This window comes from Canis lupus, chromosome 5 (assembly GCF_003254725.2).
Source record: "Canis lupus dingo isolate Sandy chromosome 5, ASM325472v2, whole genome shotgun sequence".
Classification (NCBI taxonomy): domain Eukaryota; kingdom Metazoa; phylum Chordata; class Mammalia; order Carnivora; family Canidae; genus Canis; species Canis lupus.
Genome location: NC_064247.1, coordinates 4968599 through 4996351, shown reverse-complemented (window position 1 = coordinate 4996351; position 27753 = coordinate 4968599). Strand labels below are relative to the sequence as shown.

The 27753-nt window shown below is 46.5% G+C and overlaps 1 protein-coding gene across 6 annotated transcripts in view; it reads right to left on the bottom strand.

The window, feature by feature from the left end:
• Positions 1-688: 688 nt before the first annotated feature.
• NFRKB (nuclear factor related to kappaB binding protein) overlaps positions 689-27753 on the bottom strand; it is a 38889-nt gene continuing 11824 nt past the window's right edge. For 4 of the 6 annotated variants that reach the window (XM_025464906.3, XM_025464907.3, XM_025464908.3 and 1 more), the window contains exons 5-27: positions 25068-25195; positions 24183-24357; positions 23515-23652; positions 22592-22665; positions 21755-21839; positions 21205-21385; positions 20842-20950; positions 20516-20642; positions 20201-20266; positions 15942-16021; positions 15795-15841; positions 12856-12916; positions 12259-12433; positions 11268-11374; positions 10739-10862; positions 10452-10531; positions 10088-10308; positions 9704-9974; positions 8678-8890; positions 6155-6922; positions 3253-3359; positions 2315-2450; positions 689-2199 (exon numbers count right to left, since the gene is read on the bottom strand). In XM_025464906.3, the coding sequence (XP_025320691.1) occupies positions 2074-2199; positions 2315-2450; positions 3253-3359; positions 6155-6922; positions 8678-8890; positions 9704-9974; positions 10088-10308; positions 10452-10531; positions 10739-10862; positions 11268-11374; positions 12259-12433; positions 12856-12916; positions 15795-15841; positions 15942-16021; positions 20201-20266; positions 20516-20642; positions 20842-20950; positions 21205-21385; positions 21755-21839; positions 22592-22665; positions 23515-23652; positions 24183-24357; positions 25068-25195 (3599 nt within the window). In that variant the 3' untranslated portion in view covers positions 689-2073. The remainder of the gene's footprint in view (positions 2200-2314; positions 2451-3252; positions 3360-6154; positions 6923-8677; positions 8891-9703; positions 9975-10087; positions 10309-10451; positions 10532-10738; positions 10863-11267; positions 11375-12258; positions 12434-12855; positions 12917-15794; positions 15842-15941; positions 16022-20200; positions 20267-20515; positions 20643-20841; positions 20951-21204; positions 21386-21754; positions 21840-22591; positions 22666-23514; positions 23653-24182; positions 24358-25067; positions 25196-27753) is intronic. The other 2 variants (XM_049109756.1, XM_025464911.3) reach the window with 1 other exon arrangement.

Here is a 27753-nt window from a genome sequence, read left to right as displayed (position 1 = left end):
TTCGGGAAATCATGTTAAGTAACTTCAGGAGGGGTTTGTTTTAACCAGCAATAAATATCTGAGACAGGATCCCTCACATTTCTACCGTTTTCTCATTTAGAAACGGTCACGTGGGCTCTTCACGTGAAATGTGACTCTAAGAAGCAATGACATGCAAATATCAAAGTACTGGAAAACACAGGTGCGCTCTCCTCCACTCACTAAAGGCCCTGTTTCTCCGTCCTGGCAGTCCCTACCTCTGCCCCTTCCCAGTCCGACCTCTGTGCCAGCCCCCCACTACCAGCAAACGCTCGCTCACCCCTCAGCCAATTCACCTCTGCCCTCTGTAACTCGGGCTTACCCCAGCGCCTCTCAGCATGACACGTCACAGCCATCCTCCCTGAGGAAGGCAGCAGTAAGGACAGGTGACTTAGAAAACTGGATTTTTATGTTGCTCCTCTTTAACCTCAACTCAGACTCGCAATTTGTCACAGGGGTGAGAAGCCAGAAGAGGGATAACAATGTCTATTTTACAGGACTGCCTCAAATGTGAGGTCTAGAAAGCCACCACCCCCTCTGGCCTTCTCTGTTCCTCTGCAACCTATCTCATCACTCAGCTTCCACCTGGAGACCCCCTCTCAAGTAGGCCAGGGAAATTCCCTGCCCCTCCAGTCCACTTCCGCACCAGTCCCCATAAAACATCACTACATTTCCACAGATTAAAGACACATTTTTAATAACTTGGATACTATCAAGAGACGCAGGGGAGCCCTGACACTGCACAAAAGCTTTACCATCCAACCCTCACTCCCATACAAAAGAGGCACATATTGTTCACAACCAGTGCTTTAATTACTTAATACATTTTAAAACATTGTTCAGAGCTCTGCCTAGAGCTTGGTGGAGGCCGAGAAGTGTGACACAGCCGGGATGACAGGACCCATAAATCCCGACTGACCTCTCCCGTGACCGTGCTGCTCCTAGTGCACACACCCCGCTCTTCGTGCCGTCTCTACTCCAGAGAAGTCAGCAAAGTTTTACCCAAGGGGCCTGAGGGCCTATGGACTCCAAGCCAATTACTCGGGTCTGCCTTCTAACTGAAAGCAGCCATGGTAACACACAAATGGCCGTGGGCTGTGTTCCAATAAGACTTTATTTACAAAAACAAGTAGCCAGCCCCAGGGCTGTGGTTTGCAGACTCTTGCTCTGGAGCAAAGCAAAACGTATAACCTCTGAACTGCAGTAACGTCTGAGCTGCAAAAGCAGCATTTCTGCTGGCGCTGGCCTACTCTGTCCGCCGGCTCCGGACTTTGGTGTGAACAGGCCTGACAAGCAGGACGTAGTCAGCAGGTGAAGCTATGGCCCATACTCAAGATCTCGAAACCTCTTCATGAAGCAGTGCCAGACTCATCCCACTTGGGGGAACCCACGTTCTCTCACTCCCTAGGTTTCCTGCCCACCTTTCAGCCTCCCCGTTACTATGTAGTGATCAAGTCAGCCACCAACTTACTAAGAATTCTGCTATTTTCTTCTGGTCAAAAGAATAGCAGCAATCAGTTTGGAGGACAGGGTGGGAGGGCTACGGCCCAGGTTTCTACTGGATAAAGATATACAACAGGTTCTTTAAAAAAATAAGTTACATAAAAATTTCTGGACACAAAACTCCTATCTAGACCACTAGTCACGGAGAAGAGCAGAAGCTAAAAAATCCAATCCCCGTACAGAACGAGGCTTCTGGCCACTTGGCACACTCGGCGGCTGTAAGCCTTCCCCGGTGTCTGGCTCTCAGGAGAGAACTGTGGCTCGCGTGGCACAACGATGACCTCACCCGACCCTAACAGAGGAGCTTCTCCCGGCTCGGAACGAACAGCCCTTGGAAGCCCGGGGGGACTCCTCGGCGTGCTCCGCTGTGGAGTGCGGTGGAGATCCAGGCCACCGCTGCCATCATCCCACTGCTGTTCTTCCCTAAACAGACAAGCTGAGGAGAATGATGCCACCTCCCTGCTCCCCTCCTCTCGGCCAGGAGGGCAGACCGGGTGCGCTCTTTCACGGACGCCATCTCTCGCTCTCTGTCTTTCTCTCTCTCTCCCTGAATCACTGCTGTTCAGGTGCCTGTTTAGGAGATGGAGCTGTAGTCACGACGACAGTGGAGACTGCTTTGGAGGAACCAGAAGCTGTTCCCTGTTGAAGATGGGATGCGGGGACAGTCTGGATGCGCACCTGTTTGCAAAGAGAGGAGGTCTGGTCAGGAGGTTGCAAATGAGCTCCTCAATTGCGAACAAATGGCAAAGGAGAGAGAAGCCTGATGCGGCCAACAGTTTGCCTCGGCCCTTACCTGTGTGGCCTGACCTTGCTGCTGAAGCTGCTGCAACTGCTGGGCAGTGAGGAAACTAACAGGCTTATTGCCAGCAATGAGCTTAGTACCCGCGGGCATGGTGGTGAGGATGATATTGCGGCCCAACCCACTGAGGCTGTGGAGGGAAAGCAGGAGTGAGGCGTCAGGACAGGAGGGGTGTTATCTCTGGCCCAGAACCAGGCTGTGTGCTTAAGGAAAACAGTGAAATCTGCAGCCCAGTGAAGACTCCTGTATTCTGGACTGAAATGGAAACCAGCCGGTGAGACCACCTTTCTCTTGGCTTCTAGGCTTCTCACAAAGCCCCAAGGCCCTCAGTGCTCTGGATACAATGGCTCTGACACCATACTCTCATCAGCACAAATAAGGGACAGGACCCCAGGGAAGTGTGTATTCCAGACAAGACATGTCCCCCAAAATAGCTGCCTTGAGACCACCAGGCTGATCTCATCAAGCCCCTTTATCCCTGTTTAGGTCAGGAGCACACAAAGCCTAGGCTCCCCAGTAAGTCCTCCTCTTCTGAACTATCATGGCCCAGGGCTCAATGTCAAAGTGAGGCCTTCCCTAACACCCATGGAAACTGCCATCTGAGCCACATCACCAACCCACCCCATCCCAGCACTTCCCGTCCCCATTCTTGCTTTTCTCCCCATAGTACATATCACCACCCCACGTGGTATCTACTCTATGATTTCTTTCCTCACCCTACAACGTAAGCTTGAGGACAGCACAGATTTCTATCTGTTTTAATCCCTGCTCTGTGTCCCCAGCACCTAAAACAATACTAGGTCCTCAAGAAATACACAAGAGCACAAGAAAGGAGAAATATCCAAGGAGAGCCCCAGAAAAATGAGCTGCCTTTCTGCCGTGGAGCAAGGAGTCGCCTGGAAGCCCTGCCTGCCCAGCACTAGGGCACTTACTTGGCTCCAAGGCTGCCTTTGATGATGGGGGCCGTGACCACGCTTTTGCCCTTCATAGGCTGGCTGATGACAGACAGTGGAACCGTGATCCGCGTAGGCAGCTTCCCCTAAAAAGAAAAAAGAAATCAGGCTTATGGGATCGGTGGTAAGGAAAATCACCAAGGGTCACCTCCAGGGCCCCAGAATGGAGACACAAGCACTCAGATGCTCTCATTTCCTGGACTCTGCAGGGGCCCAATCTTTCTGAGGTGTGGGCCCAGGCCACCCTCAGGGAGCTGCCAAGAGGCTGCAGTTACATGCTCACATACTACATTTAGGTATCATCTGATCTATTAACCATCCTCCTTCACACCACCCAGAGCAGCAATAACCATATATCGGGATATATGCTACTATCGGGATAAGAACATGCACTAGATCGAAAAGGAAAGTGTGTGTTCACTTAGGCGCAGTACGAGTCTGAGCCCCTGAGTGGGTAGGGCCTGAGTCAGCTGTGTACCTCCCGACACTTGGCACACAATCACTATCTGGAGTCCGTGTGAGGACAGAGGCACTCAAGAGTTAATAAAGTGCACAACCACTGCTTCCCTGGAACGCAGGCTCACTGGTGGGGAGCATACAGCAGGGCAGGCTAGATTAGGAACAGGTCACATTTTCCAGGTGCTTTCCATCTCTCCCACAGATAAGAGAGGTTATTAGGTAAGGGGCATTAATAATAAACTCAACCAAGTGAAAAGTCCAACACCAGAGCCAATAAGGCCTAAAAGGAACAAAAGAGAAGCTGAAGAGGCCTAGAGTCTTTGGGATTTCAATGGCAAAGATTAGCTCACTGCACCACCTGTTTTTAGGCTGCCTGCTTTTGAACTCTTGGTTGGTAACAGAATTTATACACAGTTACATCTTGTGTAAATCTGATTTTTAAAAATGATTCAAGAGGAGTGGTTGCTAGGATACTAAGAGGAGGCATCGACATTTCCCAAGGGCAAGCTATTTCTAAAGAAGCCAGGCACGCAGGTGCAAAACCGTGTCTCAGCTACCCATCCCTCTCTCCAGTTTACTCACAATGTGCAGCCCATCAGAAAGCACTCAAAGATGTCAACAGGCCACCGAATACCTTGAGATGGTACCTCCGGGTGGATTTATTTATGGTTTTATTTTAAGAATGCCTCAGTTGCTTCCAACATTTCAGACCACCGGAACTCCAGCTAGAATTGTCCCTCTGTGAACTAGCCTAGGTAGGTGACTAGACCAGGAAAAGAATCACCACCCCAGACTTCGTGCCCCTCACACGCTCTCGGGTTATATCTGTCTAGACTGTGATGGAAAGGAGATGCCATGGGCTTACTACATTTCTGCGTTAGAAGAGAACTCAAGAGAAACAAAAGTGGTGCGAGTACACACTGTTTCCTTGCTTCCGTAATTTAACTTTTGTGATATGAGAACCTAAATAAATATTTCCTTTTAAGCCACACTGTGCTTCAAGGTTTGTTGGCCGGCTGGTTTTACTAATGTCCTCCTTCCTCCACTGCTCTGGCTTTTACCCAAATTACTGAGGTTTTACTACACAGCTTGCTTTGAAAAGTAAAACTGGGCTCATTAATGTCCATATGCACCCCACTCTATAGAACAGTGCTCTTATCCACAGGCACCCAGAAACATACCGATGTTGATATGGGAATTTGCTTTGTAACTGTAGCATTTCAAATTAGTAGGTAAGGAATAAACTAGTCAATGATGTTGAGATAAAGAAATATAAGATGACATCTCTACAACATGTCATTCAGGAAATATATTTCAAATGGATTATCCATTATACTTTTTCCTAAAACCCTGAAAATATCTTATAAAAATGAAAGCTAATCTGAAGTCAGAAAAGCACAAGACACAAAACCCAGGAACCATAAAAGAAAATGTTGATAGATCTAATCCGATAAAATACCTGTAGAGCAAAGACTCCATATGGAAGGTTAAAAAATGACAGACTGGAAGGAAGGATTTTCTACACATACCAAGAATTAACAGAAGATACAAAGAGCCACCTCAAACAACATAAAAAAGCTAAATACCCCAGAAAAAAATTGGCAAAGATTTATTCACCACTGGACAGCACATCCCAAAATGGATGCTCAACCCCTCTCAAGATCAGGGAAATTAAACAGAAAAAGAACTTTTTTCACCAGTTAATTAAAGTTAACAAACAACAAACCTGTGATATCCAGCACTGGTTAGGGTAGGGGGAGAAAGGAGAGCTGCTCTGATGGGAGTGTAAGGTGCTATGGTCTTTTTGGGTGCACAACTGGACTTAACAAAACTTTCAATACGTGTATCCCTGACCCATTCTAGGAATCTCCGCTCCAGAAATATTTACACATGTTCGTTCACTGCAACCTTGGTCTTTAAAAGAAGAAAGGTTCAAGCATATCCATGATCCATAAAGATGGATTACCATGTATTGTTTTAAAAAGAATGCTGTCAATATCCACGTCAGATCTAGAATAATCCCCCAAACAGATTTTTTAATAAATAAAGCAAATCACAGAACAGTATACGGATTTAAGGTCTCTCACGGGGCTCTCTTTTTAAACTATGTATACACACAGTATGGGAATGCTCAGGAAAAGGACCGAAAGGATAAATGCCAAGATACCAATAGTAATCACCTCTCATGAAGGGAGAAGTAGAGACTAGTGAAAGAAATGTTATCTTTTATTCTATGTACTTCTGTACTGTTTTAATCTTTATAAGAATGTATGCATACACTACTTCATAAATTTGTTTTGAAATTAAACAAAAGAGCTCATTAGAAAAGTAAGCCGTTGGGGTCAAACAAAGAGATACAGACAGGGTGCATTTTCTGTTACCCTAAGTGTGAGGGCTACTCTTCCCCCCACCTGTTACTCACAGCCTGGGACGTGGAAACAACCGTGGTGCTGACCGGGACCTGCCGTACGGCAGAGGCGCCTGTCCCGATGCTGATGGGGGTGCTTGCAGCCCCGGAGGCCACGGCCACAGTCTTGGACACAGCAGCATTCATACTGGGCAAGGACACCGCAGAAGTATGGACAGTTCCAGACCCACTGGCCACTGAGGACCCCTGCTTGGCATGGGTTGCGACTGTGATGGTCTGACCTGCTTTGGGGGGCATCACTCCCAGGCCCTGCACGATGCGGATCGTGGCAGCTGGTTTCGCTTCTGAAGAAGCCACTGTGTTTTTCCCCTTCTGGTCTGCCACACTCACACCAAGTGCTGGCATCAAGCGAAAAGCTGAACTTGAGGCTTCTGTTGGCTTGAGGTCAGGAGTCACTTTAACCACGGTGGTACCTGTTGGAGTGGATGAAGGGGCACTGGCTGAGCTGGCCTTGGCAGGGCTGTCCGTGGCATGGACTGGATTGGAGGTGACGTGCAAGGTAGCAGAAATGCCCTTGCCCCCAGAGCCACTTCCTGTCCCAAAGAGGTCCTGAGTCAATTTGACGGTGGTGACCTGGGACTTGGCCAACGTGGCCATCATGTCCGGAGTGATTCGCAGAACCGTCTGGCCTTTGGCATCTGTCGTGATGGAAGAGGGCGGCAGTCGCAAGACATCCTTACCCTGGATGCGGAAGTTAGTGGCCGTGAGCGGAATGCTGTTGCCCGCCTGGGGCTTCACGCCGAGCTGCCCAGTGATTGCCACCTGGATGGAGAAGAAACAGCACTGATAAGGGGGTCCACAGAGCTAAGCTGGTTGTGCAGTGTAATGAGACAAACCTCCATGTCTTGGGTATATGTGTTTCAGACATTTTTCTTTTTGTTTTGAAAACTGGTAACCATTTACAAAAGTAGAGAACAGTGTATAACAAATCCATGTACTCATTCTCACCCAACTTCAAAGCGATCATTTTGCCAATCTTGTTTTATGTCCTTCCCCGCTTTTTTAGGGGGAAGGGGTAGACAGAGGAGTTGGAATATTTTAAAGTAAACCAATATATATCATTTGGCTAATCAATACTTCTGTACACATTTCTCACCTGGAAAAGGACTTTTTAAAGTAAAAAGTATAATCACCTACACATGAGACCAGATGAGCTTAACAGATATATATGGAACGTTCCAGCCAAAAGTAGCAAAATATGCATTCTTTTTAAGTGTACACAGAACATTTTCCAAGAGAGGTCACATGTTAGGTCACACACATAGCCCCCACCTGTTATTACCTAATAATCATCTGTAAATAGTATCTAAGAATATATATTTATATTTCCCAACTGTTTCAAAAAATGTGTTTCCTTTAACATAAGGTAAATTTTAAAAAGTCAAGACATGGGCTCTGGAGCCAGACCTGCTGGATTCATACCCTGACTCCTATCCAAGGCCGATGTCCCATGTGTAATACATGCAACTCTTCTAGCCTCAGGGACCTTCTCTCTGTTGCGTGAGCAATTCCCCCTCTCTGCTGGACCACTGCCATCAGAATGCAAACCTGCTTTAACATTTCTCAACCTACAAAGACGATGACCCTCATTTACTCCACACCTCCCTCCAGCCCGTTCTCTGCTCTTGTCAAAAGCAGAATTGCTTAAAAATTGCCTACATTGCTGGTCTCCACTTCCTCACCTTACATTCTCTTTTGAACCCATTCCCAAACAGCCACCAATCCACTGGTGGCCAGTCAAGTGCACTCATTACCTGTAACCAATGAGTCATCAATGTTCAGCCTCATGTCACTCCCACTTTCATACCCTTGACACAGGTACTGGCTTCATGAACACACCATTCTCTCAGACTGCATTCCCATCTCTGCACCTTGGTATTTTCTTCTATCTCAGTAAATGATATCACAGTCTATCTAATCACTCAAGCCCAAAGCTGTAGGACACACTCAACTCCCTTCTTTCAATACTCCATGGCATCAGCACACAAAAACCACATCTATCACTGCTACTGTGCCTAACAATTCTTAGGTTTTTTTATTTTTTATTTTTTGAAGATTTTATTTTTAAGTAACCTCTGCACCCATTGTGAATAGAACTCAAAACTCACAACCCTGGGTCAAGAGTCACAAGCTCCCCTGAGCCAGCCAGGAGCCCCAATGCCTAACAATTCTTCAGAATTCAGTGATCATCCTTGTATATTCACAGCCAGGCAAGTGCAGGTGTATCCTACTGTTACCAGAGATAAGCCAAAACACCACAAAGGTATATCATGTTAAACTGCAAAATTTTCACTAAATAAATTCATGGAATGTCTACACCAAATCCAGAAACTACTAAATGCTAAATTATACAGGAAAGAAATCTTTGGTATCTATGAAGCCTGTGCTGTCGTCGGCAGGAATTCAACTTTGAAATACCCACGAACTAACGATCAAGAAGACAAATCATTAAGACCTCCGACTGTCCCCAGCTTTAGGATGAAGGAGTCAAATCCACCCAGAGAGATTTCCACCAACCTGCTTGATGATGTTCTGTCCTGTGACATTCTGAATGACAGCAGCTGTGGAAGCACTCGGAGCAGAGCTCCCGGGAGAACTCGTGGCCGGCTTGCTCGCGGGGCTGGCCGTGGCAGGGAGACTTGTCATCGTGAGCCCTGCTTGCCCAGGTCCAGGCCGCTGCACAGTGGCCGCCGCGGTCTGGGCTTTGACTGGAACGGTGGCCATTACTGTCTAGTTCAAGTGTGAAGCCGAGAGCTTGATTAGACACCGAGGTGCAGCCCAGCACACCAAGCCGTCTCCAGCCGGCCACCACCCAGGACGTGTCCCTGAGAGTACTTCTACTCTATCAGTGCTAAGGCTCACTAGACTCTTCTTTTTTTTTTTTAAAGATTTATTTATTTATTCATTCAGAGAGAGAGAGAGACAGGCAGAGACACAGGCAGAGGGAGAAGCAGGTTCCATGCCGGGAGCCCGACATGGGACTCAATCCTGGGTCTCCAGGATCACGTCCTGGGCTGCAGGCGGCGCCAAACCGCTGCGCCACCGGGGCTGACCAAGCTCACTAGACTCTTAAGTGCACACTGTAAAGTTCTTGTATCTGTGTGGAGCATCTTAATTTTCAGAAAGCTTTACACTGCACATCCCATTTTATTCCTCCACAATGAGAATAAGCATTATGCCCCTTTCACAGTAAAGGAAACTGAGTCCACAGGAGCTAAGACCCTTCTCTAAAGTTACCCAACTAGTTAGCAGTATGGCTAAGACTCGAGGCACAACAGAAGGAGCCTGAGATTTAGAATCCCATGCCACCTCCATAAAGGTCCTGACATTACAATGCTGGGTAAGTCACTGAACTTCTCAGAAGTTGATTCCCAGCATGTAAAATACAACTTATTAGTCATGCTTACCCGGCTATGGACATTAACTGGGCTGCCGTGATAAACAGTAGCAGCAACAATGATCTAAGGCTCCTCGGTCCCTCCACAGCCTGCCCACGGGACTCATCAGACCACCTTGGGGTCCAGGTTCGCTGTCCCTGTTTACCTGGGGCACGACTTTGGTCTGAGTAGCAGTGGCTGGAACGCGAATCTGTGGTCCCGCTGGCATCTGCGGCAGCGTCTGTGCTGGCCCTGCAGACTGCTGAGTCACAGTAGGAAGGCCAGGCTGCGCCACCACCCGCACCTGGGGTAGTCCAGCCGAGCCAGAGTGGCTCACAACGCGGGCAGCGGCCTGAGAGTTTGGTGGAGTCTGGCTGGAAGCCGGGGAAAGCATGGTTCCCAGCTGTGGCATTGTTGGTGAAGACACCAGGAGGACACTATAAGGAAACAAGGAAATGGGCGGGGGTGACAAAAAACAAACTTAAGCCACACACCCGAAAGGCCTTTACTGGAAAAAGAGAAAGCTGGAGAAAAAAATGGAAGAGCTTACCCTGAGCTAGACTTAGCTGGTTCTGAGACAGTAGTAGGACCACTTTTGTTCACAGATGACACGGGGGGAGGGGAGATCGGAGTGGCAGGCAAAGCTGGAGTGGTGGGGGTCACAGGTGTGACTGGGGTGGGGGGCATGCTGGAGTCACTGAGGCTCATCTGGCTCTGCTCGGAGGGGCCGCTGCCAAGGACCTTCAGGGAACTCTCCTTGCTACCGGATTTCTACAGGCAGAAGAGAAATTCGGGTGCAGTTTAACAGAGTCCCCAAGCGACAGCACAGCCCTGCGGTTCCCGATGCACTGAGTTCACAGAAGGCCTAGCTGCCACCAACTCTGACACCAGTAAGGCTCCCAGAGGTCACTTACCACCTTGGATGGGGGCTTGGGTTTTTGCTGAAGGGCTTTTCTGGCTTTAGCCGCAGCTGCTTGTGCTTGGTGAATCCGCTCTGTCAACAAGAGTGGTTAAGGTTCAGCAAGAGTTTAACCTCAGCATAGCAAGGATAAGGATTCCATGACCTTGCTGGTGGCCTCACCAGGGAGCTAGATAGCTGCCTGTACATCACTCCCATCCTGCCTGAACATCACTGAAAAGCAAAACGAAACTGGGGGGAGGGAGTCAGAAGCACCCCTAGTCAACTCAGAGCCTCACACACCGAACTCCTCCTCGCTCCGGTCTCGATGCAGGTAGATCCACAGCTTTCGCCCAATGTCGTATTTCACACACGGGTCTTTTTCATAATGCAGCCGATCCAGTGCCCCACTCACTACTGTGTTCACCTGAGAACCAGACCAAAGGGGAAAAGAGACAAGTCAGACTTGGACACCAGAAAAAAATCGCTGGGTGTTAAGTCGCAGCCGACACACACATCCTATCTCAGCCTGGTGGCAGTACTGCCAATGGCTCACTGTATCTCTTGGCAAAACAAGATTCCTGAGAGACTGAGCGGTCCCCTGCAGGAGCCGGGAACTAAGCAGCTGTAGAAGAAGCTGAAGTGCAGAGTCAAATCTGTGCTCTGCTGACTATAGGTCTTAGGTCATCACCAGTCACATTTCTCAGGATCTTCTCCTTTCCTCTTCTTCATTCAGTTGAAAAAAATTATTACACTTTATATTTCCTTGTAAGTTTCCTTACAAGGAACTGGATCCTGGAACAAAACAGTCACGATCTCTTTTCCATCTTACCTGAGTGCTGGTGACATCTGGTGCGAGGAACTGGGAGTCCTTGAGCAGTTCGCAGATCTCTGCCCGGGTACCTTCCCCGTTAGGCAGCCGGGCCGCAGCGTCTCGAACTGATAGCATCGGGAAATGGACAGTCCAAGAGTCAAGCAAGGCTGCCAGTGACGAGCACTGTCCCTCTAGCCTGCTCTCGTGGGGAGTAGCTTGCTGAGTAGGTGTCTCTTTGCTTTAATCAGACTCAGCGTTATCATCTATTATGACAGTAACGGGGCAGTGTCCTGTACTCTTCACACCTGCAGCCAACACTAAGGTCCATCAGCTCGGGTGGGAAAAAGATTCATACATCTGACTGAAATTTAGCATTTCCTTCAGGTATGAGAAAAGGTAACAAATCTATTGGCAGCGATGTGATCAGAAATCAAATATTTTCATATCACATCGCAGCTGCTGTGGACAATTTCCCATCACAATATCATTTTTACTTATCACTATTTGAAAATTACAGGAGATATAAGACCTGCTGCTGGAGGCTGTCATTTAATACCATAATAAAAAACATTTATTTCTGCATCATAAATTTAACATTCTGATAAATACTTTAATAAAGACTGGTTTTTGCAACCCTACACATTTCATTTTATGAATTTAAAGACAAAATCCTGAGACAGGATTCACTACACTACCAAAGAGCTTCATGGCACAAAAAAGGTTAAAAATCTCATCTTAAACAGAATCAGCCTGGAGAAAGCGAATTCCCAAACAAGCTATTTCACTGGCCTGTGAAAAATTCCTGCATGAAAATAAATGTGAGCTCAGACATCAGGGAAAAAACACTGATTCCTGGCATTAGTCTCTGGGGATAGAATTCTCCCTTCGTTTCCCAAATTCTAAGGCCTCCTAAAACTACATCGGACCCTTAGAGCTCTTCCAGGGGGTGAGGGAGAGACAGCTGGTTGGAGAAAGAAGGAATCCCTGACAAGAGACAGATGACACATACCAAGAGACAGGATGGTGACATAGGCAGGCCGGTCAGAACGCAGCAGGGAGTGCTCCCGAGCCTTGTTGAGTGAGGTCTCTTTGTCAAAAACACCCTTCACAGGCCCTACTACAGACTCGAAGCCATGCATGCGAAAGGTGAACGCCTTATGGGGTTGGCTGTATCTGTAACGCTCCTACCAAGAGAAACCAGACAAGGCCCTTAAGTCACAATCAGTGGGGTTCTTTCTAATGTTCTCATACAGTAAAGGGTCAGCCTGGAGAGACTAAGACAAGAAAACGGGGTATCCCACTAGGAATACCACAGCCAACCACAGTGGGAAAAGGATCATCTCGAGCCCTAATCACCAGCAAAGAGACACAGAGAAAAATAGAAGTGTATTTTACTGTCTGGAAGAAAAGCCCATCGAAACATTTCGCATTCCCTTTCCTCACACCAATTCCACCCCCCAGCAAACAATCTCAACCAACAGAATATCTAAGGTTAAGGGTGTGAGTTTCCTCGAAGAATTTGTGCTCAAGGAGACTCAGGCTCAGAGCTTTCTCTGCATGGCCCCACAGATGAAGTGATTTTCACTGGGTGCTAGTGATCTCTTACCTGCTCCTGAAAAACTCGTTTCTCCTCCCCCGTGCTGGGCCGCACCACATAGTCCGTTCTTCTGAAATATAAAGGATTTTGTATCATCACCCTCCATCACCTTTTCTCCAGTACCCAGAACAGAACAGTCCTTTGCACCATGAAAAAATGTCCCTTCATTATTACTCTGTGCCTGCAAAGGTCAAAAGTCCACTTTCCAAATCCTACCAAGTAAGTCCTAGATTTCTGAAAATTACTGCAAAGGTCAAAAGTCCACTTTCCAAATCCTACCAAGTAAGTCCTAGATTTCTGAAAATTACTTAGACATCCAGAAAGTTACTACATAGGTGAGAAATAGGCTGATATTTTTACGTTTTCAGTACTACTGCTAAATAAACCCCATCGAATGGCAAAAAGAAAAAAAAAAAATTCAGCCTTGGAGGAACAAAGGACTTCAAACTGTAACATGACAAGGATGGTTTTTCTCCTCCCAAGAGAAACGGAGTTCTACACCCGTTACGTAAGGCAACGGTCCTGCCACATTCAGCTGGCCCTCTGTGCTGGTGTTCAGGGTCCTAAAGAACCATACCACAGCATCAAAGCAATAAACTATCTAGAAATAAATTTAGCAAAGGAGGTGAAAGATGTGTGTGTACACTAGAAACTAAGAATTTGACTAAAGAAACTGAAAACACACACACACACACACAATAAATGAAGATTGCCTATTTCGTGGATTGGAAAAATACTGTTAAAATGTACATATTACTGGGGTGCAGGGGCGGCGCAGTCAGTTAAGCATCTGACTCTTGCTTTTGGCTGGGGTCATGATCTCAGGGTTGTGAGATCGAGCCCTGTGTTGGGGTCTGCACTCAACAGGGAGTCTGCTTGGGACTTTCCCTCCTCTCTGCTGCTCTTCTCTAAATCTTAAAAAAAAAAAAAAGTCCAATTACCCAAAAATCACCCACCAATTAATTCAGTGTAATCTCTAATAAAACCCCAATATCATTTTTCACAGAAATAGAAAAAAACAATCCTAAAATTTATATGGAACCACAAACAACCCCAAACAGCTAATGCCATCCTGGGAAGCATCACACTTGCTGATTTCAGACTTTATTAGAAAATTGTAATAGTCAAAATCGGACAGCACTGGCATAAAAACGGACACATAAGCCAATGAAACAGAATTAAAAATCAAAAATGAACCATCATGTATATGGTCAACCCAAAGGCTCCATATTTGACAATGCAGCCAAGAATAGTCAACAGGGAAAGGACAGTCTCTTCGATAAATTGCATTGGGGAACCTGGATAACCACATGGGAAAGACTGAATTTGGACCTCTATCCTATACCACTCACAAAAATTAACTCAAAATGAATTAAAGACTTAAACCAACACCTAAAACTGTAAAACCCCTAGAAGGAAACATTATGACAGAGGCTCCTAGACACTGGTTTCAGCAACAATTTTTTAGATATGACACAAACACGCAAGCAATGAAAGTAAAAGTAAGTGAGACTATTCCAAATAACATCTTCCACACAGCAAAGGAAACAACAAAATGAAAAAGCAACCTACCAAATGAGAGAAAAAGTTGCAAATCATATATCAAAACCACAATGAGATACCACCTCACACATGTTAGAATAGCTTTTACCAAAAAGATACAAAATAACAAGTGTTAGCAAGGATGCAGGGGAAAGAGAACTGCTGTGCACTGCTGGTAGGAATGTAAACTGCTTCAGCTGCTACAGAAAGTATAGGGAGATTCTCCAAAAGATTAGATTAAAAAAAATTAGAACTATCATATGATGCAGCCATCCTACTTCTGGGTACTTCTGAAAGAAATGAGATGACTACCTCGTGAAGATAGGCACACCTTTGTGTTCGTTGCAGCCTTATTTACAACAGCTTCAACACAGAGGCAACCTAACTGCCCATCAATAGATGAACAAAGAAAACGTGGTATGTCATCCATAAGACAGAATATTATGCAGCCATAAAGAAAAGGCGGCAATCCTGCTATTTGCCAACAGTACAGACGGGCCCACTGCACCAAGCGAAAAAAATCAGACGAGGAAGACAAATACTGTATGACCTCACATACGTGGAATCTAAAAAAATGTCAAAGTCACAGAAACGGCATAGAACGGTAGTTATCAAGGGCTGGTGGGTGGGGGAGATGGGGGGAGGCTGATCAAAGGGTACAAACTTCCGGTCAGAAGACCAGTAAGTTCTGGGGATCTGACGCACAGCATGATGTCTACAGTTATCAATACTGTTTCATACACGGAGAAGTTGCTAAGAGAGATCTTAAATGCTCTCACCACAAAAAAAGAGCTGATAATTATGTGACATGATGAATGTAACTAATACTACAGTCATTGGTTCATAATACATACGTGTATCAAATCACCATGCGGTACAACCTCAAACTTACACAACAGCCTACGTCAACTGTATCACAACAATGCTGGGGGTGGGGGTGCACGTCAGACCGAAAACGGCCACATGAAATGACATGATATAAACAGCTCAGGATTAGTGGTCAAGAGGCCTACATTCTAGACCAGGTCCTGTCACTAACCTTCAGCAAGTCACTTAACCTCATGCCTCAATTTCCTCATGGGCAGAATGAGACAGACAGTTCTGAAATGGGGAACTGAACAATTCAGGGAAAGGAGTGTGCCCTCCTACAAGGTGGATCACAACCCCCTCAGAGACTCTACTATGCAGTCCTCTCCCCAATTCAGGACACTATGCTCAGAAGGCCACTTTTACTGATGGGAGGGTTACCCTTCTCAGGTACTTTATGGCTGGGAAGAATCAGCAGACAACTAGGAACTCTGAAGTTCACTATGGCTCTACCATACTTAAAAATGTCAGCAAAACAAGGAACTACCTTAAACTGTCATTTCATGGATTACCAGCCATCATAAGAGTATTATACTCACACCCGAGGAACAGGTGTTGTGGCATCTGAACTGTCTTCATTTTCTTGCTGGAAAAGGAAAACATAACAGGTAAATAAATTTTGGCTTTAAAGTTAAGGACTCCAGAAGCCCAGCAAGAAAGATTTGGTTATTTCTTAAAAACTGTACCTTACAGAAAGCCTGGTCTTTGGTTTCTAGCCACAGCTGGAAGAGTGCAGCTAATTCCTTTTCATTATCTTGAGATTGACCTATCAGAAAAACAAAAAAGGCAAATAACAATAATGGAGATAAAAAAACAATCTAAGATGTTACTGAAAATCTCACCTTCTCCTTACTTGCGGCCATCAGGACCTACAGGGCAATGGTCCTTTGCACTTACTATCCCGTCAGCCTGTACGGCCTTGACCAGCATCTGGATGTTCCCTAAGTAAATCACTCATTCCCTAAGTATTCGCTGAGTAGCCACCATGTGCCAAGCACTGCAGGCTAGGCAGGGTTACGCAGGGACTCAGTCTCTGTTCTCAGGGAGTTTACAGTCAGGTGAGAAAAGAATACACATTAATAAAATCTCAAAGGAGAAGGGGTCACAAAGGGTATCACGGAAGCATACCCTAGGACATTATCCTATGCTCAGGGGGTGGGGGGGTCAGAAAAGGCTTCCTCTCGTTAGTGGGGCAATACAGGCACTGTACCAACTGGCACAGCAGTGGTGGCCCCCAGGCAGGAGAAAGGCTTGACCCCCTTGACCTGCCTACAGAGATGAGCACCCCCGCTCCGCAGCCCCCTCCCCATTAGTTTGTTCCAGCTCCTGCGGCATCTTCCATCACATGACGGTGCCTACCTGTGTCTCCTGCCCAGACCAGAAGCCACAGAGACTACCAATACTTGGGTCTGCATGGAGGGAGAATGCAGCCCCCCAGGGCCTACCCTTTTCAAAGGCAGCTGCGACGGCACTTCGGGGCCCTCCTACCTGCTCCCACTAGTCAGGCACGCTACCACCATGCCCGGAAAGAGCTGAACTTTCTTATCCTGGAAGCTTCCTATTCCTGCTCTGCCTTCTAGAAATGCTCCTTCATCATCAGTTTCCCTACAGCCTGATCCTCTTCTCCCATCACTCCTTCCACATCCTTGGTCGGTGTGAAGCCCGCTTCTCCGCAGCCCTACCTTGGGATGCGCTGGCTACCTATTCTCTCACAGCCACATCCTTCAGTGTGGAGCTCCCCTTTGCATCCCATCACTGATGCCATACTATTTCTCCCCAACTCTTCTGAAAGTCGAAGTAAAAAAGCCTGGTCCCTAAGGCTCTTAACGTCATCGATCCACCTGTTCCACCCTGTCCCCTGCTTCTCACAGCTACTTACCTAGTCACTCCTCACAGAGCACTGCCCACCTGGCCCCTCACCAGTCCACTTCCTGCCACCACACTGGGCAACTGGCATGTCATATACGGTACAGCCAGCGTCCAAACCTCTTGGTTCTGTCCTCACGACGTCCTCCCTCTCCACCCCAGCCCCTCACTCCCGCAACCACCTCTGGACACTGCCATTACCTAACTATTCCATGCCTAATCCACTGTTCCTCATGGATGCCTAATCCACTGTTCCTCAACCCTGACTACGCACACATTAATAATCACCTGGGAACTTTTAAAAACACTGAGGGTCTAGTCCCACCCAAGCCATCAACCAAAACCTCTGTGGGTAAAACCCAGGCATCAGTGTTTTTAGTTCCCCAACTGCCTGCAAGACACAGAGCTGAGAGCCTCGGTACAACCCCCACCTTCTGCTCCCTGACCACCACCAGCCAGGCTTCTTGCTTGCTCAACTTCTCCCACAACACATCCCTCTGACTCAAGAGGACTGAGGGTCCATGCGCACCTGCACTTCTCCAAGGCCTTCCATCACACTTCGCTCACTCTTGGGTTCAGGGGGTGCCCATCCCTTCAGTGGCACTAATACCTCCTACCTCTGCTGCTGCCCCTGAAGCTCCACTCAAATTCTAAGCTGTCCACGTTCTCCAAGCTTTAACTCAAGACAGCTGAGGGCTGCCAAAGAGGAAACACACCAAAAGGCCAAGAATACCTCTGTAAAGGGCCACAGAGCAGCCTCCGCTGGGCCTCGACACCGGCCGGCCATCTAACGTGATCTCTGGTCAGGCTAGTCTCTCACGGCTGTAAGGACTATGTCCCCACCCTCTCAACCTCCCTTCCCTCTCACAACTGCACCTCTCTCACCTCCGATTTTTCACAGAAAAGCCATCAGACCAAACCCCCTCAACACACCCAACAGCCCAGCGCTGGGCGTCCACCACTTCCTCCTATAGTAAGAACTGCGCTGTCTCCTGCTAACCAAGGCCAATCCCTTCCCCTTTCCACAGGGTTTTTTATGGTGAATTTTCCCTTCTCTCCATTATTTCCAATCTTCTTATCACTGTACTCTTAACATCAACATTTAAACTCACTCAGTTTCTCTCAATGAAAAAAAAAATGCCTCTCTTGGCCACTATCATCCTGTCCCCTGCTAAACCTCTAAAAAGATGTGTTTAGATTTATGGTCTCTTTACCCAGAGGTGTGAAGGTAAATGTTTAACTGACCACAGCAAAGCGGGCCCTGACTGGGAGCATCTGCAGATTTCCAAGGGATACAGTATGGCAAGGGATCAGCAAAATGGCCACAAGCTTAAAATCCTTATTATCTGGTCCTACAAGCTCTGCCAGCCCGGGGGGAGGTCCCCCTCCAGGCTGACTCCGAGCCAGCAGCCTGGCAGAGTCAGCAATCACGGGTCACCTTCAACTAGCCACTGCCCCTGATGCCCACCCTGGTGAGGAGTCACCATTTCTTCCATGTCCTCAAATCCACGGCTTCACCTCACTGGACCTTTCAGGAACAATCAAGGCTAACAACCGCTCCCCACTTCCTGACCGTGTCCTTCCCTGGCTTCCAAGATTCCATGATTATTTCATGGTTTCCTCCCAAGCCTGTAGCCACCTCTGCATACGCTCTCCTGCTCAGCCTGCTCGGCCTCCGAGCTTCTCAAGGCTTAGTCAAGGCCCTCATTTCCCCTCACGTCATGCTTCCTCCCTACGCCTTTGGCTGCCATTACTGTAGATACGCCAACTCTCTGCCTTGACTCTCCCATCTGGATTCTAAACCCACACACCCTACTGCCTACTCAACGTCGACACTTAAATACCTCGAAAGCAGCTCACGCTCAGCATGCCCAAAACTAAACTCAAGGTCTCCGCCCTCACCTGAGGAGAGACATCCTCCACAGCTGCCACCACAATGAATGGCATCTTCACCACGAGGTGCAAATCTAACACAAGTGATGTTTGACGGCACCCTCCCTTCACTCCCCACAGCCAGGCATAACCAAGTCCTACGGTTATGGACTTTATCAAACTTGTCCATTCTCGCTCTGTAGGTCCCGAGTATCCTCATCTCTAAGTGGGCTTATGTGATCTTTTCGAATCGAATCTTCCCTGGCCCTGCTGACCCGCACTGCTCGCTCCACATGGAGTGCTCTTCCCCTCAGCCTGCTGAGCTCCTTCCTAGGCTTCGTTAACATCTCTGCTAAAACGTTCCTTCCTCAGGAAGGTCCTCCCGACTCTGCAGGATATACCAACACCTCATCATAAACTTCCATCCTTTCTGGTACTTTCCTTTTATAGAATGTGTATGTTTGTTACTTCACCTGAATGTTTGTTCATTATATACTCTAGCACCTAACACGGTGCCTGACCCCTAAATGGTAAATACACTTTATAAGGAATAAATGAACCTACTGCATTCACAACCTTCTGCCCATCTCTCTCTTCACAGATCACTCTGTGATCTGGGGTAAAAAGAAAGGTTAGTGAATTTCAGTAGGAAATCAAGATGGCATTTTCCTCTTATCACCATCATCGGTTAATAGTCACCGAGTTACGTCAGGTATATAACACTACAACTTAGTGAGAGGGACTTTGTAAATTTAAAACAAAAATAAGAATCTTGCTCCTTGGAAACAGCACATTCAGTGCCGTCTGACATCTTGTTGCACGTTATCCTTAACAGAAATCCCACTGTTAGGAAAGAAAATAATTATACTATGAAACATTAATCTAAAAGCTTACGCACGATTAACATAACTGTGGGTGCCACTGTAAAGTACCCCCCCAGACTGTAATCCAATCCGTGCCACAGGGCATCATCATAGGAAGGCCATCCCACCCCAGCTCGGGAGAGCCAAAATCCAGGGGAGGGATCAAACCTCGATTCTGAGATACCAAAAGAGTCACAAAGGACTTCTTTTTACTGAACAAAATAAGGCATAATATTGTTTTCAACATCCTACTGGACTGTAAGGACTAGAAGGCAAAGGCAGCTGAGCGGGGGAAGTGAGACAATGAGAAACACTGCTACATGTGGGCAGAATGAATTACTCACCAAGCAATTTCCACTGCTGGGTTTTCTCTTTGAATTCAACAAACGGAGAGAAACTGGAAGGTACAGCTGCAAGACATGGACCACATGAACAAGTCACACAGGTCAGAGAGAGTGCAAAACTCAGAGTAACTGCTATCCCTAAGCTCTGAGAGAACTTGTGAATGTTTCATATTGGATGAGGACAGCAGAGGCCCTCCCCACCCAAGGCACAGCATTAGGCAAAACCATAATGGATTTAACCAAGAATGCTGCAGTTTACAAGGAGAATGAATTAAAGGGGGAAAACACTTGACCCTAAGGAAAAAAGTACCTTACCACGACTTTCCCCAGCAAGATACTGCAGGGCTGGTAACACCAACTCTGCCCAGTTGGGCGCCGCAGAGAACCAGCTGTTAAGGGAGCTGGCTGGAGAGGACTGCCAATCCAAAACCCGTTCCTCCAGCTAAGGGAAAATAAAGCCAGAACCCAGTTAGAGCTCTGTTCCACACCAGCAATGCCGCGGCCATGCCACAGCATAGTCACAAAGCAAGTTAGCTACAGAGCTTTGGGAGGGACCCAGAATTCTTCTCCAACTATAGATTGTTAAAAAGTTTTCTACAATTTGAAAATTGATGTACATCTGAGTTTTCCAAAACTCTTACCATAGGAAGACTAGCCTGCCCCTCTAGCAGCAAGATCTCTAATAGAAGGGAGAAGAAACTGGAAGATATTTCATTGATTCCAAGGCAAGGCTTGAGGTCTTCAAGAGGCCTAATGAAGGAAAAAATATGTAAGAACCATCGAAAAGATGGTTTAACACATCCCCAGATGGTTTAGGCCCTCTAAACCTTCTAACAGTCACATGAAAGTTCAATAAAGGACCACACTATACACATTCCCTAACAGGTGCCCTGGGACTCTGGTCTTGCAGGTTCAACACCCAGTGGCTCATTCCAAGCACCAGTGCTGGGCACACCACAGGTTAACCGTTCACCCCCAAGCAGGAGTCTCCGCTGCTCACTTACTCCTCCTTGATAGCAGGTATAGCCAGCGGAGAAGGGGCCTGTGAGAGAGGTGGGATCCCGTCGGCACTGCTTAATGGTTCGGCCAAATCCTCTGCCTCTGATTTGATCAGTTTTATTTTTTTCTTCTTTTTCTCCTCTTTTTCCTTAACCTTTTTTTTAAGGACAGCCAAGTCATACAGAGCTAGGAAGAAAAGACACACAAATCACAGAACTACATTTTCTATCAGGAAGTGAGGGTCTTATCTGCATATTATTTTCCTAACACCCACCAGTAGAAGAAGAGTCTTAAGTCATAAAACATTTAGTTATTTTTTGCTTTGTTTTTTACCAGACCCACTGAGAGATCTTACAGATTAATTTTAACACCTATTAAAGAGTCAAAGATCTGCTGTACTGATTTTATATTCATTTTGCACCTATAAATCCCCAAGAAGCAGTAAGAAAACACAGGTTATCAGCAGGAAGGAAGCTGTGGTCCCATTTATTTACAGGCTCACATAACGCTAATACCACAGTCAGATGACGTCTACCTACAGCGGACATCATTTACCTGCTAGAGAGCCCTTCCTGCCAGCGTTTACTCGAGTCATGATGTCATTGAGAGTCAGGTCCCCTGTCAAAAGGTCCGGATGATCCTGGATGTGATATTCAGAGACTGTTACAGAGGCCCCGTAAGGAAGCTAAAACTGATTTTGCCAATTTACGTAGATACAGTCACGCATTGAATGCACTTGAGGAACTCAGGTGAATTGAAAATATATGGAGATAAAAAACTACTGCCCTTCAGAAAGAGGCATAGAACCCACTTCCAAACCTTCTATCGTATGGTAGATAGAAAGTTTATAAAGCTCTTTCGCATTCCTCATCTTTTGTGCTCTTCAAACAGTCTTGTTAAGTATCACTATACAGTCTGAAAATGGGGTTCAAAGGAGGTCAGGGATTTGCTGATTTCCAATGCAAGACTCTTCCCATCTCCCCATCTGGCCTTAGATGGACTGCCCTTCCTTCCTCCCCTATGCTCTCTGGCTTGGCTTTATTGGCATTACCTTGATTGGTGACGTAACAGAAAGAGTAAAAAGTGGGAAGCGAGATTGGAGTCCTGACCTCCTAGCTGTGGTGCCGAGAACAAGCTCCTTAACTTCTCTGAATGCAAAATGGATATAAGGATCCATGGACCAGTCTCGCTATAAAGATTAAATCAGGTGCCATGTTAAACATTTGTCTTCCTCTCACATCTTTGGTGTTAACTAGCCCTACGGTTGCTCCTGCCCCCTAACAGCGATAGAAAAGGAAGCATAAATGATACGGTGACTCCCTTCATCTCCCGATAGCCAATCCAAAGACACTGAACTTAAAACCACTAATGAGCCACCCCAGCCAATCTTACTGGTTGGTGTTTCCGCTTCTCATGGTGCTTCTTTAACATTATCTTCAGGTCACTGTCCCCCAGTTCTATTTTATCTGAGAGAAAATGAACCAAACCACATGGACGAGGTCATTCACTAACAGTGCTCAAATTCAAGTCTTTCTGGTTACTCATGACACTCAAAAGTAACATGTTTCTGAGTTTCCCTTCTGACTCCCATGTACCACAAGCACGCACAATCTTGAAACCATCACAGGATCAATGCTTCAGCTTCTGTCTACACCAGTAAATAACAATGACCTCAGTTATATAGCTGCTCCCAAAAAACCTCAAAAGTTCTTTTTTTTTTTTTTTTTAAGATTTTATTTATTCATGAGAGACACCGAGAGAGAGAGAGAGAGAGGCAGAGACACAAGCAGAGGGAGAAACAGGCTCCATACAGGGAGCCTGATGTGGGACTCGATCCCGGGACTCCAGGATCACGCCCTGGGCTGAAGGCGGCGCTAAACCGCTGAGCCACCCAGGGATCCCCACCTCAAAAGTTCTTAATGTTCTTCTTCGATCTCTATGCTATTCCTATCCAATTAAAAGTTTTTCTCTAATTTCACAGACCTTCTAAAAAATTATTATGGTTCTGATTCTCTCTTGTTCTATTATTGAACTGTCCCTATGTATTGCTATTTTATCAATCTACTTTCTTTAGCCCAAAATACCACCTGAGCAGCTACTAAGGAAAAGTTTCAAAACAAAGGAAGGAAGGAATAAAGGCCTAGCTACTTGTACAAAAGTGGAAGTGTACAGAAACTTCACCCCATCTCCTACTTCTAGGGAACAGTGCTCCAATTCCCTGGCAGGTAAGAATCCAGTGCCCACCTCCCTCTAAGGGAGCTCTCAGATCTATGTCCTGATCTCCCAAAACGTCCACAACATCACTCAGTTCTCACCTGCAGTTTTCATATCCGTAGTTGAAAGCGTGGGCACCACCCTCAGGGGCACCGCAGGGCTAGGAGAACGCGCTGGAGAGCTCGGAAGCCATGAGCTGAGATCTTCAAAAGAAAATTTTTCTTGTAAATCCAACGTGGCTGTGGACTCCAATAGGGGAGATTGGGTAAGTGGCCATTTGGGTTCAACAAGGTTAAGCCAACAACATGGAGGCCAGGGTTCCACCATTCCTTTCTGACCCTTCTCCAGACGAACTGGAGCACACTTAGGTCATTTAAACGGCTCTTCCAGGAAGAGAGACTTCAACAGAGTGATGGGGTCGCATTGCAGCAGGCCAACAGTCACTACTACTCTCCTGTAAGGGGAAAAGCAGTTCTCTCAAGTGGCACAATAGGACCAGAAGGCCTACTGTGGAGAGCCCTGCCATGCAGGGAGTCAACTCAACTAAACTCAAATGCCACTTAGGCATCAAGGGTAAAAAAGGTATGCAGTCACACCCCACCTAATAGGAACATCTCAGAGCCCAAAGACTATGGAGTTCTGAGTCCCATTATCCACCCCCCAAGAGAGACAACTGGGATGACTTCTTTCCTAGGAGATAAATGGCTACACCACTGGCTCCAACTGAACAACAAGCTGCCTGGCACCCCACGTGCCCACAGACACTCACCCTCCTCATCAGATGACAGGTCTGTGTCACCACACTCCTCCTTCACTTCCCTCAAGACCTTCAAGTAGCGCTGCTGGGTCCGCCACTCCCGCTCCTCAGGTGTGCGGGATGGCGAAGGGCGCTTCTGGCGGAAGGGCAGGGCTGGGCCACTTCGTCGGGCCATCTCCAGGAGGTCCTAGGAAGAGATCAGATGAGGATACACGCCGTCATCCAAAGCTTGCTCTGGTGCATTCCCCAAGTCTACGTTTCCTTCTCTTCACTGTTTAACAAGCTCAATCCTCTCCCTTTAGATCACCAGAGATGCACATGTGAAAACGTGTCCAAATAAAGAGTCTCTACTGATTACCACATGGCAAAACATCTTAAATCTGATTAGCAAACTGCTCCCTCAAGGATGAATACTTATCATACTGGACACCCAACTGCTTCCATAGCCAAGCTTAAAATCCACTTAAAACCACAACAATCGTGCCTCAAAGATTACCACACTGGGCCAGATCTCGGGGCCGTGAAGCCTGGTGCACTATTCATCCATCAGGGTATGTGGAGGCCTGTGTGCTCTCGCACATCAATTGCAGAGCCACCTGCTTCTCCTTAACCCATGATGGGGTCTCAAAGCCATTTGTTTACCTTGCTAAATACTGAAGCTATGATATTTCATCGGTTTTAAGAAACATCTTTTTCACATTTTCTCATCTCTGAAATCAGGTTACATCTTCCGATAAATAGGAAAGGATGATACAGCCTAACTGTGTCATGGCTTAAACTGATAACATTTTCTCCCTAGTGCTACCTTTTGTATTTGGTACCTGAACCACTTCTTGATGTCATGAGATCTGTGCATTCACTGTCCATGTCTCATATCCAGTTCCCAGCATTACTTACACTCCGGGAAGCCAGGATCTGCTTCAGCAGCCTATGGAAATACTGCTGCTGGGAGGTGAGGTAGCGCTTGTACTGGGATTTGAAGCACAGCTGTCGGTACTTGACCACTTCTGGGTTAAAGTGTCCATCTTAAAAGAACAGAGGCACACACACACATACATACATATGTTCACAGGCCAACAAATACTTAATATGTACTTAAAATCTGGTATTAAACGGGAATATAGTACAGAAGAAAAAAAGAACAGTCTATGTGAATGTGAAGCCAACAGTCCAATGGAGACAAAAGATAAACAGGTAAACAGACACTTTTTCTTAAGTATTATATGAAATCAATTTGAAACAACCGTAGAAAGGAGGGGTATATTCAGAAAAGGGATCTCTAAAGAGTAACATAAAATGAAGCCTGATTAAAGCAATTGTGGCAGAACATTAACAAAATATTGGTAGAAGTTATACAGATGTTTGTTATACTGTTTACCAACTTTTCCTATGTTTAAAAATTTTCAAAACAAGGGGTGCTTGAGTGGCTCAGTGGTTCAGTGTCTGCCTTTGGCTCAGGGTGTGATCCCGGGGTCCAGGGATCGAGTTCCCCATTGAGCTCCCCACAGGGAGCCTGCTTCTCCCTCTGCCTGTGTCTCTGCCTCTCTCTGTGTGTCTCTCATGAACAGATAAATAAAATCTGTAAAAAGAAAATTTTTTTTTCAAAACAAACAATGGGGAGGAAAATCAATGGGAATTTAAAAATAAGTAGTAAAAATGGGGAAAAGGCAGTAGAAACAGCCTGTGGCTAAAGCAGGATCTGAAGCAAGAACTCTGCATGTCCCAAACCTTGAGGAAATGTCTGTACAACTGACGCAGAGTGGGCTGGAGCTGAGGGGGGTGGATGACGCCCCAGGAGGCAGGAAGATTCAACCACACAGATACCTACAGGTCATGGGTGGAGCTGGATTCTACCCTAAGTGCAACGGAAATCATTTGAAGAGTTTAAAGCAGGAGAATGATGTGGCGGAGAGCAGAAGAGGATGAAGGAAAACTCTCGCAGAGGCTCCAGGTGAGAGGGGATGGCAGCTTCCCTCCACACTCAGAACAGAAGCTCAGGTCCAAAAGACGGCCTGTCAGGCCCCTCAAGATCTGTCCTGGGCTGCCTCTGGCCTCATTGTCCACCAGTCCCCAATGTGCTCCCTCTAGCCCAGGCCCACTTGCCTCCATGCTGTTTCCTGAACAGGCTGTGCACCTGTGTTCAGGCGCTTTCTCAAGGCCTTTGCACTTAAAGTTCCCTCTACCTGTGATGCTTCCTACCAATGCCCAGTATTCTCACGGCTTGCTCCCCCACCCTCATTAAGGCCCTGTCCTGGTATCAGCTCGTCAGAGAAGCCTTGGCCAACTACCATACCTACACCAGCTCCCTCCTGTCACTCTAGTCCCATCACCCTCATTTCTCTGAAGTACCAAATGCCCATAAGTATTTGCTTGTTCGTCATCTGTTTTTCCCTATCAGAATGTAAGACCATTACCATATTCTCAGAACCTCGAAGAATGTCTGGCACATATTAGCTGACTAGTAAGCAAAACAGTGGTTATGTGCACAGAAGTATGCAGACTTGAGATACATTTCTGAGGGAGAAGGGTAAACCAGCTGATAGTTCAGATATCGGGGAAGGATGGGGAGGTCATGCAGAGGTCAACTGAGCATGGTACCCTGATTGCTGGACATGAGCAACTAATATCATCACGAGATACTACCTTTTTACGAGATAAAAAGGTCAAAGAGAAGTCCTTTTCGGACATATCAGATTTGAGCAGCTAGGCCATGATGAAAACTGAAACAGAAAGACTGAAAAGCTAATTTCAGAAAGCTAAAATGAGGGGTCAAAGTACACCACCCTAGCACTGCCCAAGGTAACTAATAACAGCAAATGCTCATTTAGGACAGTCCCTGACAGTTCCCACTATGTAAGAACCTTGCATATATTAATTCATTTAATCCTGTAACAAGCCCATAAAATGAGGACACTACTAAATCCTCATTTTACGGCTGGAAAAACTGAGGAAGCGAGAAGTTAGTAACTTGTACAAGGTCACAGAACTAGTAAGAGAGGAAAGCAGGTTTGAGCCCAGGTAGTCCAGCTCCAGAGTCCAAGCTCTTACCCACCATGCTATGCTGCCTACTGTACAGAAACAGGAGCTGCGACCATCAAGAAACGAGCCTAGAGTTCAATGCCACTGATGCTGTTTGATATATACAAACTGCACTAACGTCTTGGTCTCTATGCTTCTTCAAATCATGTTCCTTCAGTCTTTAGCTTCCTCCACTTTTTGAAAGCCATTAAATGTTATATCTCTGCTAAAACATTATTTTGGGGCAGCCCGGGTGGCTCAGCGGTTTAGCGCCGCCTTCAGCCCAGGGCGTGATCCTGGAGACAAGGGATCGAGTCCCACATCGGGCTCCCTGCGAGGAGCCTGCATCTCCCTCTGCCTGTGTCTCTGCCTCTCTGTCTCCCTCTCTGTGTCTCTCATGAATAAATAAATAAAATCTTTTACAAAATTTAAAACGTTATTTTGGATATATTAAGAAAAATATTATTGAAATTAATCATTACAATAAAGTATCTTAAAATTAACTGCTGTTACAATTCTTTTTTTTGTTAAAGATTTTATTTATTTGAGAGAAAGAGGGAAAGAG